At 50.2% G+C, this 15928-nt stretch overlaps 1 protein-coding gene across 1 annotated transcript in view; it reads right to left on the bottom strand.

Moving 5' to 3' along the window:
• Positions 1 to 978: 978 nt before the first annotated feature.
• Positions 979 to 15928, bottom strand: part of LOC125759620 (fibrinolytic enzyme, isozyme C-like) — a 133306-nt gene continuing 118356 nt past the window's right edge. Inside the window, exon 2 of the mRNA XM_049418636.1 lies at positions 979 to 1281. Within this exon, the coding sequence (XP_049274593.1) occupies positions 1099 to 1281 (183 nt within the window). The 3' untranslated portion in view covers positions 979 to 1098. The remainder of the gene's footprint in view (positions 1282 to 15928) is intronic.

The raw sequence follows: 15928 nt of genomic DNA, 5'->3' as shown, positions 1-15928 counted from the left end.
CGTCTACATTTCTTTCTCAAAATCACTTGCCCCCACAGATTACCTATGGCAACAAACATACAAGGGTTTCTGCAGGCGACCCGTTCGGCCAAAACAGATGTGCATTGGTTCATTTCCCAATTATCCCACCCGCCAACTCAGGCGCTGCTTTTTACCCTCCATTCCCGTTTTTTACCTAGTATCGGTTTTAAATTCAAAATCCCAGATGCCTGGTTAAAGACTGTTTTCACCACAGAAATGGGAGAAAAACCTAGTACTATTTTAAATGAGAGACATTGACAGCCGCCCAGTTATTGTGCGAGTAGACTTGGTCCGCAAAAGTGAGCTCACAGACAAAACTAGTTTGTTTTGCATGGTCGATGGCTCGGATAGGATGCTTCGCGGAGACAAATTGATGTTCCGACACCTTGCTACTGGACGATTACAGCCCTGTGCATTGACAGGCGAAGATATGATTTGATTTCGGGAAACGTAGAGAAATTTCGAGCCCCAGGAGACCCGAAAGATTTGCAAACAGGGGCAAGTTCGTTTTAGTTAGCCGCTTTTAGAGCTTTTGAACGTTCGTCGTAGATTAACTTACAGTGCAACATAGAAAACGGACAGTAGAAGAGAAGGACACAAGCGCTGGTACGCGCTTGCGTCCTCTTCTACTGTCGGTTTTTCTTCTGTCTTGCGCTGTAAGTTATTCCACGATGTACATTCACCAACAAGCCTGATTGTGCTTTTGAACGTTGTTTCAGTTAGCCGCCCTTAGAATACACACATCGGTCAACCTGCTGCCGAGAAAGGCGGTTGCTGCCCTGAACAAAAGTCCACTTGTCAAAACGTTGGCTACAACGACTATACTTGTTCGGCAATTCATCATTACTTCACATCTCCATCTTCTCCTGAACTTCTTTCTTTTCATGAACATTTGGTGGTAGCATGAAAAATGAATATGGCGATACAATAAGGTACGACAGTGTTCGCAATACAGGGTCTCCGCAGCACTTTATTCGTCATCTCATCCTGCTAAAGGAAACGTTCATTGCCCTTTTGTGCGAATCTCGATGTGGAGCCTTGAGATACTGGACGAGCCTGACGAAGGATACAGAGGCGCTACATGACGCGAATGGTATGCCGGATCCAAGGCAGGTGGGTGCTGACTCTGCTCCAGAATGAATCGCTGCCGACTCCACACAGCGTCCCCGAGTCGGTGGATTTCAAGATGGTGTTGGCGACACCTTGGACCGTCCAACTGGTGCCATCCTTGGAACAGAACAACGGACCGCCGCTGTCGCCCTGCGAGCGAACATACATACATTAACGTGTAAGATCGCATATTATACTTTCAATTGAAACGATGTACTGGTCTTTGTAGATGGAAGCCATTAAGCCACTCATACTTATTTTCGGCAAATGTCTGATTGCAGAGCCAGACTCCGGAATTCTCGCTTCACAATGCAACTATAGATGATGAAAGAGAGGTTACCATGTGAATACCTCATTGGAATAGAACGCCGATTTCTCTGTAACCAGTAATTTATTCTTTTATTTCTCGTGCCCCACTTCATACGCCATCTCGGCCCCTCAACGATCCTACAATTCTGGCTAATTTGTATGCTTCGTTGTTCAGTATTTCTGCGCGGTAGTTTTTGCACAAAGGATGACAAAGTGAAATCGGACAGGACATATGCGCACGCCCCATTTCAATTTATTGTCATTTGTGTCAAAAAGTACAACGCGAAGTAAAAGATCAGAAGAACACGGCCTGAGTATCGAAGCTTGGGCGTGTTGGTTAGACATCGGAGGGGATACAGCGCAAGAGAAGACGAGGACAAGAAAGGCGACGCACAGAGAGCGCTGAGCATTGAAATTTGACGGAGTAGTCGAGTGTCATTGCAACGCAGCCTCCGTTCTGTCACCAAGAATAGTCACTGTATACAGACATCCTTAGTACTTATGAAGGGTGCAAGAACTCGCGCTTTTACTGTCAATGATGTCTACGTCCTCGATGTCTCATCTGCAAGAGTTTGCTGGCTGAGCCAAGCATGGCATGGAGTTGCCTATAATTACTGCAGTGTACGCTGGCGCTGTGATGTTCAGCTAGCATGGGTATATAGTATTTGATGATCGGTACGTGCGCCTGTGGCTACTAAATTTGTGTTCCTAAATTTACAGGACTTCATCAAGCTCTCTTGAAGGAAATGACATTTTTTATACCGTTGCCAACAAATCACGGGGTCCCTTATGTTTTCACTTGAGGCGACTCGAAGGCGACCACCATCTCTGTCTTCTTAGTCAATTGATTGCCACGACCGTTTATTCCTTCATTTTCTGATGTGACCGGGTTTCCTCCACACGATTTGTCACAACCGCTCATCGCGAGCCGCGCTGCCATGTTCATAGAAGCTTCGCTATTGTTTTGAACTGTTTTCTTGCGGATGCGTGGAGCACGCGAGTTACCATGTTTATTATAGAGCTAACGCGAGCACCAGCGATAACCTTGGAAGGTTTGATACGAGATACACAAAAGCCGATGCATTTCATAGACGAGCAGTTCACCGACGGCCGACGATTGGGACAGCCGCTGTCGGTGCACACCGTGTATTGCTTGTGGTTGAACTTTTCATTTCCTGAGCACTAGTTCGCTTGCCCAATGAAGAGTTTCGTGTTCAATTGCACGCCTGCCGTTTTTTGACCGTCACGACCACGTGACAGTATTGATTTAGAAGAGTTTGGATGCGAGCTCGTTCGTACGGATTTATCTTAAAAACACAGCGCTTATTTAAACACGGACAGAAGAAACATCAAACGAGGACGGGCGCTGACTGCCAACAAAGCTTTTATTGTGCGTGCACAAATATATACGCCTTGTGCACCGCCTTTAGAGGCGCCACTGAAAGCCACCTAGCGGGCGCCGCCGACAATACGTGCGGGAAGCCGAGCAGATGACAGCGCTTTGCACAGCCTTGCTGTGAGGAGATGAATGAAGTTCGCGGCTGCTATTTCCCCTTCGTGCGGGTGCCAGACAACTAATTCTTCATTGGCAGCTGCAGGAAAGGCGCGGACCTCTACGAAAGTGGACTTGTGCACGATGTTTGCCACGAACGAGCGCTTCACCAAGCGCACGTCGCCGATTTCGAACGACGGCACGAAAGCCTGGCGCCGACGGTTCGCGACAGAGCGCGCGCATCGAAAAAACAAGTATAAAAAGGCGCCGGGAGCGCGCCCGCGCGCCTCTTACCCTCTCCGCAAAAGACGCCACCGACACAGCCAACGAACGCGAAAGATCGGGATATTCGAGAAAGCAAAGCCGAGCCAGCGGCGCCGTCTTATTCAGCAGACGAATCGGTGAGAGGATCTCGCCCTTTCCCTAGCTTTCGCTGTGCTACGCACAGACTAATCATACGCACCTTCCCGAACCCAGGCGCGAGCCGATACAGGCAATGCAAGATGCAAGCGCAGCAAGCGCGCGGGGTCAGTCAGTCAGTCAGTGAGGAGTTAGTCGGCGATGAAGTTATGTCGTTCTAGTGATGGCATCGTTCGCTCGACCGCAGAAGACGTGTTGTTTGATGATCTAGTGCTGTGAGTTAAGTATCAAGAGATGACAGTGACAAGTTTTGAAGAGGGTCGCCGAGAAGACATGTGATGACCGACTGCGGAGGAGAACGAACGTCCGCGTGGAGTGAATCGTCATGCCGGTGAATATCAAAGGTGCGTCGCGCCGACCAGCGTAACAAGATCCAGCTATGAGGTGCAGCTCGTGCTGAACATCCGCTTTGTTTTGTTTACAAAGGTGACGTCTCAATTACTTCTTGTTCTTTCTGAAGTCAACCATTGCTGCATTTCTGTTTCTGTAAATAATAAATATAGAGCTTAGCTTGTAATAGCGCGGTACATGTACCGCGCTAGTACAAGCTAAGTTCGTGGATGACCAACTCGCCCGAACTACAACACTTCTGAAATATAGAACGTTTGAGCGAAGGGCCCTGCACGGCGGTCGAACCGAACCAACGCATGCTCAGGCTGATAACTTTGGTCGTCTACCAGTGTCAGCATGATCGAGTGCATCCAGCGAGCACCGATACGACAGAAAGAAAGCATTAGAACAAGAAGCGACGTGTTAACCCGCACAATGACGAAGCGGCTCGTCTTTGCCAACGAACAGCGGCGATCCATTGCTTCCGTCGCTCTTGCTCAGGAGGCCTTGCGGTAGGTGAGTAAAACCGTGTTCCGGGCGCGTTTTTGTAGGTGTTTGAGCACTGCACTCCACAGCAGTTGTTATTCGACATCCCTTGAAGTTTCGGCCACCACACATACAACGAACGTTGCTTATTTCACTACGGAAACGTGAACAACGCGGAAACATACGTACAACGACGTAGGAAACCACGGCGGCCGTGTGCTTGCTTTCCCGAGAGCAATGATTGAGTTCGCCGCCTATGGCGCTTCCGTCGGCGCGCACTAGGCGTATAGCTTATGACAGAAAGGAAGGGGAGGGGGGGAAATAGGGAGGGAGATGGATGCTGATGCACGAGGTACTAAAAACAGGCGTGTAGATAGTTAACATTGCTGTAGGAAACTGTATTAATTGTCAGACAGGGTGAGTGAAGGGGCGCTAACACACACTGAGCCTTTGCGCATCATCGTGAAAGTCTCGAAAATTTCTCAAGCGCGATTGTCATTGTACTTGCGTAGTACCTTGGTGTCTTGAAGCAGAGGTGCGCATCCGCATTTGGCACAGTGGATCGCAAGATTACTGCCCTGCTTATTCCTCACGTTGTTCGCATGTTCCCGCAGATGGTCGTTTAGGCATCGTGCGGTCTGGCCGACGTACGTCCCGCCGCAAGAGGTGGGAATTTCATACACTACACCACTTTGACATTCCACTAGAGGCGACACGTGGTTCTTCCTGCAGGGATCGTGGTCACAGTGGGTTCCGTTCACACGTTTGCACAAAGACCCCAGTTTACGCGGGGCCGAAAACACGACCTGCACACCTGCACGTCCTGCCGCCTTTTTGATTCGATGGGAAACCGCGTGTACATACGGGATGACCGCTAACTTCGACTTGTCGAGTTCGGGCCGAGCCTTTACCTTGGGCGACTTGAGCTCCTGAAGTAGAACTTCTACTAACGACGAGAGAAGAGGCTCCGGAAAATCACTTATTTTGAGGCGCTCCATTTGCTTTCAAAAGCTGCGGTTGACTTCGTGGTGGCAGGAGCGGTGAGAGAACTCTTCAGGGCTCCAAGTGCAATGGCTCGTTTGACGATTCTTGAGTGCTCCCAGGAAAATGACAAAAGCTGCTTTTTTGAGCGCGGTGCGTACACCCAGCAGGTGTGGTTTTGGCTGAAGCGGAGCTCAAGGTCGAGAAAACGGATACAGCCGTCGACTGGGGTCTCTTTCGTGAAGGAGAGACCTCGGAAGATAGACTGGAAGGCACTGAAAATCAGATGCACATGTGCAAGGGTGTCCTCCGAATTAGCGCTGAACAGAACCAAAAAATCGTCCACGTATCGAAACACTTTGGTTGAGCCAACTGATACGAGGTGGTCCGAGAGCTGTCTATCGTAGTGTGCCAGTAGCAAATCACCTAAAATAGGGGCAATACGGGAACCTATACACACCCCGTTTTTTTGCACAAACAATTGCTCATTGTGCTTGACAACCGTGGAACTGAGGTAGAGGCACAGCAGGTTCATGAAATTGGAGGCACTGGTCCCAATAGCGTTCTGAAAGCGGACGATTCCTAGCTCCTCTATGCCGTCTTGTACCACGGTGGCCAAATTTTCCTGAAGTAGGGAATAATATAGATCCTGTATGTCCACTGAGAATGCGTACATTCCCAGGGCACAATGTTCCGCCAAGTACTGGAACACCGCAGCCAAATTGCGGACCATGAACGGGTCTTTCACTTCTAAAGAGGAAAGACACATTTGCAGAAAGGACCCGAGACAGCGCTGCCAAGTTCCTGCTTCAGAGACAATAACCCTGAAAGGGGTGCCTTCTTTGTGGGTCTTTGCCGTGCAAAAGGCAGACAAGCAGAGTTCTTTTGAGCGCTTTATCGACGGTGCCAATTTTGAAAGGCCTGCTTTTTCGCACCTTTCAATTGCGAGCTTCTTGGCTTTTGCGGGACGAAAACCATCATACATTTTGAAGTTGTTGAAAAAGGCCTTTCGTGCCAATTGCTCATACAGCCTAGAATGAGCGACGGCGAAACCACCTTCTTTATCTGTCAGCAGGAGCTTTAGATCATTGTCGCGTAGGTGCCGGACCACGCTTCATAGCTTGACTTGATGAACACCTGTGGAAGTTGATGGCAGTGCGTCGACACATTCTAATATAATCCGGTCGCTTTCGGGAGGTGAGGCTTTACTGGCGGCCGTTCTGACAAAGGCTAAGGTCTCGGTTCTATCCAGTTTAGGGGCTACGCAAAACTTAGGCCCAAAATTTAGGAGCGGGGGAAGAAGTATTGATTGTTCCTCTTCCCCCGCTCTCCCGAAGCTTTCTTTGCAAAACGTGGACTTGGACTTCCTTCTGGATCTGACCACCTATGACGAAGTGATGATTTCATGTAATGACGTAATCGCATGATGTGATTACGTCATTACATAATGTCGTCATGATGACTTGCGACGTCATCATGTGATGTGATGACGTCGCAAGTTTCAGTGAAGGTGACGCCAGAAAACGTCAGAAATTTTAGGGGCATACGACGTCATGATGACCTGGGTCTTTGGACGTGTCTCACGAAAGTCCCACGAAGACTCGCGGAAGGAAGCGCAAGATAACCGCTTGCCGTTTTCCCCCTAACTACTTTCATTGCACAAGAATATTAACTGCAAAGCGGTGGATCTATAAACCGCTGTATTTTGGAAAGCGATCGAATGTTTAATGTGACAAGATCACTGGAAGCCAGATTAGATGCAATCTGGCTTACACCGGTTTCGGTTTCTGTTGCCCCGGAGACTTCCGTCGAATTTCGTAATTACGCAATATTGCAGTAAAACTGATATTGTGTGAGGCGGTTTATTATTCGCCAAATTTCAGCACGCACAAAAGACAAGGACACTGTGTAGGGGGGAAAAAGAGAGGTTAACCCTCAACTCTTTATTTTTGGATATTACAGAACATATAAGCACCGGCGGTCTTCACCGAGCATGCGCAAAATGAGTCATGAATTGTATAAAAAACATGGCTGATCCCTCCGTCATAGGAATCGGTATAACACGAAAGTGAAACGTGTCTTCACAGAAGTAGTGCTTATGATATATGAGAGCTTGTACAATGTCTATTCGTGTTTGGCAGCTATAGCACCGTTTGACGTGGATGCACCCATGTTGACAGCATGTCTCTATCGCGACGACTAACGCCCATGATCATGATTAAACCGTTGTGGTAGCTGACGGTGTGAACATATATTTGGACACAGCCAATCGTGAATCGCGCGTAAGGATGATATCAACAAGCTCATAAACAACGCTGGTACCCGGTATGCACTTCTTCAAAGCGTCGTCAATTAAGGAGAGAAACGGCACGGTGTGCGCTTTCTAGTAATGGGTAGCCGACGCCTGTGCTCATGCATACATAACACACACTGCACTTCAGCAACGCGGGAGGTACGTAGAGATTCGTAGCCTGAGCCGCAAACGCGTGCGTCCCGCTGGCCTCTGTCTCGCAGGCGCTGCTCTCGCTCCACCAAGGCACGACATTCGTCCGTCGAAATCGCGTCCTTTCTGCAACGCATATTGCAGCAGTTTTGTTAGTCGGTGCTCTCGCAATTGAAGCAGTCGGCGGCAGAGAAATCCCGTTCGTGCACGTGGAAGCTGCACCACTTCGATGAGCCGACGCATGCTAACACGAATCCAAAGGCGAAGAACGTAACTGCGTCAAGGGTGCCTCGGCGACTCCAGCGCGGCCAGTCTACCTCTCTGGTATCGAGACGCTTTAACCACGACCTCCGATATCACGTGCAATCTCGGAGTAAGCGCTAGGAAGTGTCGATCGTGAAGCATTACTTCTTTCCACCTCTCACAGACGGCGGCACCGCCCCGCTCCGCCCGCCGCGAAAGAGAATCTGTGAAAGATATAAGGCGCGTTCGCGCCGTTCCTAGCATCTCCCGAGTTGGCTTAGTCGGTAGAGCGTCGGGCGCATACCGTCGCGGCCGCAACGTCGTGGGTTCGATTCCCAGCGGGGTATCTTTTTCTTGGTTTTTTTCTTTCTCACCCGTTGGCGTCCATTTTATCAACGTCATATCCGTGACGGATGTACTTGGTGGACCCCGGCATAAAACACTTTCGTGTTAAAAGATCACGCCATATGCACGAAGTGCACGATGATTGAGGAGCTGGCGCAAAGATGATCGGGAAAACCCGTGAATCTTCCGTACAAGTCCTCTACCATCATATGCAGACGTGACACACGTTGTTATATATACATATATACGCAATGTTTTATTGATTTACAATTTTAATTAACTATATACACAATTGACAACTATATACACATTGATGAAGTATATATACAAGAAATATCTAACAGCGTCTGATTCTCCATTGTCGACCCTTGCAGACGCAACGCTTCTAATGTTCTTTCAATTTGAAAGCTGTCCTCGAGACGCGCACGACGCAGTGGCCTTAAATATAGCTGTCCGACACTCGCCCGGCTGTCGACCGCATTCCCCACTCGCCCTGTGAGAATTAACGGCCAGGCTAGAGGGAAGACACCGTGCGCGTAGCGTTCCTCTTCGCGTTTCACGACGCTTTGAATGGATGGATGCAGGTGGTTCGACCTGAGGTCTGAGTCGATAACACTAACCTCAGAAAAAGCGCTCCCACCCCACGCGACGCCAGGGAACCATGCATTGAATGTGATAGAAGAGCAGGTGACCGTTCCGCCGCGCTCCAGCGTCATTATTTCCGTCGTCACCGAAAAACCTGCGAACCCTGAAGGCGTCATCGAGGGCGATCAGCACCTACTCCTGAGCCGTCAAATTTGCGTCGCAAGAGGTATAGCCGAGCTGCGTCACGTTAAAGCAAAGGTAGTGCTGACAAACTTCAGCCACGAATATAAGCACCTCAACATTGTTACGACGATCGCCTAAATCGACGAATGTGTGGCCCTCAGCAATGCTTTCGCCCTCTCCGATGCTGCCGAACCTGCTTCGACGAATCGAAGTGCCGAACCATATTTCAACGTCAACCCGAGCCTTCCGAAGGTGAAGCAAGACCAGCTCAAAACGCTGCTCCTGCAATACAAGGACTGCTTCTCGTCGTCGTCAAGAATTCGACAGACCCCAGTCGCGAAACATCGCATCATAACAGAGGAAAGTGCCCGACCAATCCGTCACAGCCCGTACCGAGTTTGGACGCGAAAACGCGAGGCCGACAAGAAACAGGTCGACAAAATGCTACATGACGACATCATCCAGCCGTCCAAGAGTCCGTGGGCGTCACCTGTGGTGTCAGTGAGGAAGAAGGTTGCGACCCTACGTTCCTGCGTCGATTATCGTCGCCTGAACAAAATCACGAAAAAGGATGTGTACCCTCTCCCACGTATAGACGACGCCCTAGATCGACTACACAACGCGAAGTACTTTTCTTCGATTAACCTCAAGACTGGCAACCTCAAGGCTACTGGCAAATCGAAGTCGACGAGAAAGACTGAGAAAAGACTGCCTTCATAACACTGGACGGCCTGTCCGAGTTCAAAGTCATGCCCTTCGGTCTTTGCTCGGCACCTGCGACTTTCCAACGAGTCATGGATACAATATTAGCTAGCTTGAAGTGGCAAACTTGCCTTGTTTACTTGGACGACGTCGTTGTGTTTTCCTCGAACTTCAACGAACACCTTCAGCGCCTTGAATCCGTACTTCAAGCAATCAAGAACTCTGGGCTCACTCTTAAGCCAGAAAAGTGTCGCTTCGCGTACGAGGAGCTCTTGTTTTGGGTCACGTGATCAGCAAGACTGGAGTGCGCTCAGACCCGCAGAAAACAGCTGCCATCGCCGCTTTCCCGACACCCACCGACTGAAGGCCGTGCGCCGATTTCTCGGCTTGTGCGCTTATTACAGACGCTTTGTCAAAGACCTTTCACGGATCGCCGAGCCCCTAGCGCAGCTCACGAAGACCGACGTCGAATTCAGGTGGCAAAGAGCGCAAGTCGAAGCATTTCATGAACTGAAACGACGCCTTCAGACGTCTCCGATACTTGCGCATTTCGACGAATACGCCGATACGGAGATTCACACCGATGCAGGCGGCGTAGGGCTCGGCGCCGTCCTTGTGCAGCGGACGGACGGACAGGAAAGGGTTATCAGTTATGCTAGCCGGTCGCTGTCTAAGGCAGAGGCCAACTATTCCACAACAGAAAAGGAGTGGCTCGCCATTATATGGGCTACGTAAAAGTTTTGCCCCTACCTCTACGGCAGGCCCTTCAAAATTGTGAGCGACCATCACGCCTTGCGTTGGCTAGCTAACTTGAAGAACCCTGCAGGTCGCCTCGCACGGTGGAGCCTAAGACTTCAAGAATTCGACATTAGCGTCATGTACAAGTCCAGCAAAAAACACTCCGACGCCGACTGCTTGTCTCGTGCCCCCGTCGACAAACCACCGCCTGACGACCAGGATGATGGCAGCTTCTTGCGAGCCATAACAGCCGACGACTTCGCCGAACGACAGCGAGCCGACCCGGAACTTAGGGGTCTAGTGGAATACCTGGAGGGCAGGACCATCGTTGTCTCAAAAGTATTCAGGCGAGGATTACGAACTTCTCTCCGACACGAGCCAGCTACCTTATTGTTGTACCTTCGGGACTGCGACCAGAAATTCTGCATGCCCCGCACGACGACCCGACGGCTGGACACCTCGGGCTTTCCCGCACGCTCGCACGAGTACAGGAAAAGTACTTCTGGCCGCGCCTTGCCGCCGACGTCACTCGCTACGTAAGGACGTGCCGATACTGCCAGCGACGGAAGACACCGCCCACAAGACCAGCAGGCTTCCTTCAACCCATCGAGCCTCCTCGGCGTCCCTTCCAGCAGATCGGTATGGACCTCCTGGGGCCGTTCCCAACGTCGACTTGGGGAAATAAATGGATCGTCGTGGCTACTGACTACCTCACACGCTACGCAGAAACAAAAGCCCTGCCCAAAGGCAGTGCCGCTGAGGTAGCCAAGTTCTTCCTTGACAGCATCGTCCTTCGACACGGCGCCCCAGAGGTTCTCATGACCGAGAGAGGTACGGCGTTTACGGCTGACCTAACTCAGGCGATCTTGGCATACAGCCACACAAGCCACAGCCGGACTACCGCGTACCACCCACAGACCAACGGCATCTCCGAGCGTCTAAATAAGACCATCGCTGACTTGCTGGCCATGTACGTCGACGTCGAACACAAGACGTGGGACGCCATCCTTCCGTACGTGACCTTCGCGTACAACACGGCCCTACAGGAAACGACGCAGATGACGCCATACATGTTGTTCTACGGACGGAGCCCGGCAACGACGCTCGACGCCATGTTACCAAACGTGACCGACGAGGAAAACATCGACATGACCACCTACCTACAGCGCGCCGAAGAAGCACGACAGCTCGCCCGCCTACGGATCAAGAACCAGCAGTCGAATGACAGCCGCCGCTACAACCTTCGACGACGCCACATGGAACACCAACCCGGTGACCGTGTATGGGTATGGACGCCAATACGCCGACGGGGACTTAGTGAGAAGCTTCTTCGGCGATACTTCAGGCCGTACAAGGTTCTTCGACGTCTCGGCGCTCTTCACTACGATGTCATCCCGGACGGCATTACGAACTCCCAGCGACGGCGCGCACGACCTGACGTCGTCCATGTCGTGCGCCTTAAGCCGTATTTTGCGCGTTAGCAAACCTGGGGACTCTACTTTTTCCGTTGTTATTGTAATTTATTTATGCATGCACTTGTTCTTTTTCTCTTTGTTCTTTCACAAGCATCGTCCCGATGCTTTTTCAGAGGGGGGCAATGCCATGGCCACTTCTTGTTTTATTTTGATGTATTCAAGTTTGACCAGCGAGGACGGTTATCAACGCTCGACGCTGTCCGCAAAGCAGTGTTCGAGAAGCTTCGCGATTGTAGTAGATCGCTTTGTTAAGATTGCGCGCCGCACGCGAATGTTCCTGCTTTGTCGAGAGATAACGCCGCCACCCGCGATATCGCTGGAAAGTTCGATAGCGCCTGTATAAAAGCCGACGCGCTTGACGGCTTGTCAGTTGATCGACGGTCGACGCTCTGTTCGCCGCTATCAGTGCATACCTCGTGTATTGCTGTAAATTAACTTTCCCTTTGTCAGCCACAAGTTCGGCCAAATACAGAGTTTCATCTTGGACAGCTTGCCTGTGGTCTTCGTCGACGTCACGACCACGTGACAATATAAGATAGCTTGCACAATGTCTATTGGTGTTTGGCAGCTAAAGCACCGTCTAACGTAGATGCACCCATGTTGACGCTTGGTAGAACATCTCTATCCCGGAGAATAACGACCATGATCAATGAATAAACAAATCTTTGTTGTAGCTATAGTAGTTAACGGTGAAAGGGTAATCAGAGAAGGCGGTGTGACAGCCGGAAGAGCGTCGCTGATTAGACGTGGAACTTGGGTTAAGGTCGCCATCCCGCCGCATGTTAAAGAGTTATTGAACACCACGGCGGGACTAAAGGGAAACGCAACGCGCCTCGTGTCTGCCCTCTAGCCCGGCCGCAATTTTTCTCGGGGCGAGCGTAAGCGCGGAACGCGGTGTTACAGCCAGGCCGCGGTATAAGATATATACGCCTTGTGAACCGCCTATAGAGGCGCCACTGATAGCCACCTAGCGGGCGCCGCCGACAGTACGTGCGGGAAGCCGAGCATACGACAGCGCTTTGCACAGCTTTGCTGTGAGGAGATGGATGAAGTTCGCGGCTGCTATTTCCCCTTGCTGCGGGTGCCAGACAACTAATTCTGCGCTGGCAGCTGCAGGAAAGGCTCGGGCCTCTACGAAATTGGACTTGTGCACGATGTTTGTCACAAACGCGCGCTTAAACGTCGCCGCTTTCGAACGACGGCATGAAAGGCTGGCGCCGACGGTTCGCACGCGACAGAGCGTGCGCATCGAAAAACAAGTAAAAGAAGGCGCCGAAAGCGCTCTCCGCAGAAGACGCCACCGACACAGCGAACGCACGCGAAACATTGGGATATTCGAGAAAGCAAAGCAGCACCAGCGGCGCCGTCTCATTCCGCAGACGAATCGGCGAGAGGATCTAGCCCTTTCCCTAGCTTTCGCTGTGCTACGCACAGACGAGTCATACACAAAAAAAAAATGTACTCTAAAAGAGCTTGTTGTTGGGCTAGTTGGTAGATCATTTTCAAAAGTTAATTAGAGCGCAACCACACGACACATTCACACACCCACACACCCACAACCCAGACATCAACCACGCACAGCGCTCACTTCCAACTGATTTATTGATCGCACGGGCTTGAATATATACATGTGGCACATGCGCGCATTAACATCAGATAAGGCCAGCACACACACAATCAAGACATACATTTCCTTCGTGCTCCTTCCATCTTATAGTCTAGAACTGATAAAGTGAAATTCACTGGGAAACAGAGATAGCGACGGGGTGCTTACACAGCGGTCCTTGGCTTTTTCTATGTAAAATGCCTCTAACACTTCACGTGCAGTTTTTCTTGTGCTTCTGCCCAGAATCTTTGTCTCAGAGAACCCTGCGTCACAGCCACACATTATAGCATGCGCAACCAGGTGCGCATACTTGTCATCTCGTTTTAATAATTTTTGGGCGTGTTCCCTTAACCGGTCATTAACACATCTTTCGGTTTGACCGATGTACACCTTGCCGCAGGATAGGGGTATCGAGTACACGACCCCCGTGGAACATTTTACAAAAGGCCTCTCATGTTTCTTCTCGCAGCCGCACTTTTTGCTATCGCAAATACGTTGGCACAACTTCCCGATTTTCTCGGGCGCCGAAAAGACCATCGGTACACCGTGCCTACCCGCGACTTTCTTGAGATTGTGCGAGAGCTTATGGATGTATGGCACAACTTGTGGCCTAATCCTTGAGGGCTGGGTAGCAGTCGTCGCTTCCCTTGTTCCACGTTTAAACTTCTGCACCAGAGACTCAGCAACGGCCGTGATGACCGATCGAGGGAAGCCAGCAGCCTCTAATCGGCTCACCTGATTATGAAAACTACGTTGCATGCTGTGTGGACAGGACTTCCTCAGCGCCGATTCCAAGCAGAGAGAGGCTACGCCCCTCTTGACAATCTTTGAGTGGGCAGAGTCGTACGGCAACAGCTCCTTCTTAACACGGGGATGAAAAAACCAGCAAAAGTGCTCATCGTTCCACGTGAGGCTCAAATCTAAAAATTGCAGACAAGCTTCTTGCGGTAATTCGGCCGTGAAAGATAGGCCTCGTCCTAGTCTTTTAAAGACGTTTAAAATAACTTCAGGGGATGTAAGGTCTCCCTGTAAAAGAATTAAAAAATCATCTACGTATCTAAAAACCTTTAAAACCTCCCCCCCCCCCCCTTTAAAAGCATTATCCAAGTCCCCATCTACTTCAGCCAAAAAGATATCGCAGAGAACCGGCGCGACACACGAACCAATGCAGATTCCCTGCCGCTGAAGGTGTCGTGTGGTTGCGCTCTAATTAACTTTTGAAAATGATCTACCAACTAGCCCAACAACCAGTTCTTTTAGAGTACATTTCTAGTACAGTGGGCCTGTCTTGTTACCCGTTCAATTTTGTGTCGTTAACTGATGGACTTGTGCGCAACATCATCGAGGCCACCTGCCAAGCAAGAAAGTGCGCCTTCTGCATTCGCAAGGGCATTACCACTGAAGAAGTGTGTGCCTTATTCGGAATTGTTCAACCCTCCTGGAGACACGTCAAAAGAGTGTGCAAGATTCTCAAGGCAGAACTGTGGCGCCAGGTGCGTTTGTTCCACGACTGGCTTCGCGTGGTCCATTACAATCTGTATCCACAATGGCTGGCTGCTCAATATCTTCGAAGGCTGAGGCAGCATGTGGGCGAACTCACGGAAGCAAGGTGGAAACAGGTCCTGACACCACTGCTCAAGGTGTGTGAAAAGCAAAAGAGAGAAGAGTGGAGGCGCATCGTTGTACTCGAGGACGCATGCATTCCGGCAGATGTTGAGAGATGGCTCCAGAAGGGACCCAAGTTTGCCGTGCCGCCTAGCCTGTCTGCCCATGAACTTGTGGGATTGAACAGGGACGTGTCTGCGAAGGCCAGTCAAGATCGTGACAGATGCCTACAAGATGGTATGGACTGTTTTTCAAAATGTGCACCGCAGGCTCTAGGTCGACCTAAAGATAAAGGATTAAATAACGTTGTGTCGTATTTCAAAGACAACAAATTAAAATTAATGCTAGCAGACAAAGAAGGTTGCTTTGTGGTCATACCTGAGGGAGCGTTTAACGAAAAAGCTCTAGATGCTATCAAGAAGAACTTCCGTTCGGTTAAGAAGGGTGAGACACGCGTTAAGTCGAAGTTTGTTGCTTTCTGCAAGAATGCGGGTCTTACGGTGCTAGCCAGGGAAATAGAAAATAGCAGAGGGAGCAACCTTAACGTTTTTTTCTCGGCTAAGACACACAAACCTGATATACCCTTTCGTACTATTGTTAGTGAAGGGGGATCCTGGCAAATTAATGTTAGTAGATTTCTTCAGAGCAAGCTTAAGAAGCTTGCGGTGAATGATCCTTTCCGAACTAAGGGATCTAGTGATGTGTGCAATTTTTTGCGGTCTCGTAATGGTACTTGCAACGCTTTCTTGGTGGATGTGGTAGATCTATATTATTCTGTACCGCATGACAAGCTTCTGGCATCAGTAAAATCCTGCATCGAAAAGAACGGCGATGTTCCTTTTATCAATGACGCA

This window comes from Rhipicephalus sanguineus, chromosome 8 (genome assembly GCF_013339695.2).
Source record: "Rhipicephalus sanguineus isolate Rsan-2018 chromosome 8, BIME_Rsan_1.4, whole genome shotgun sequence".
Lineage (NCBI taxonomy): Eukaryota > Metazoa > Arthropoda > Arachnida > Ixodida > Ixodidae > Rhipicephalus > Rhipicephalus sanguineus.
Note: the sequence above shows the minus strand (reverse complement) of the source record. Positions and strands in the feature narration are given on the sequence as shown.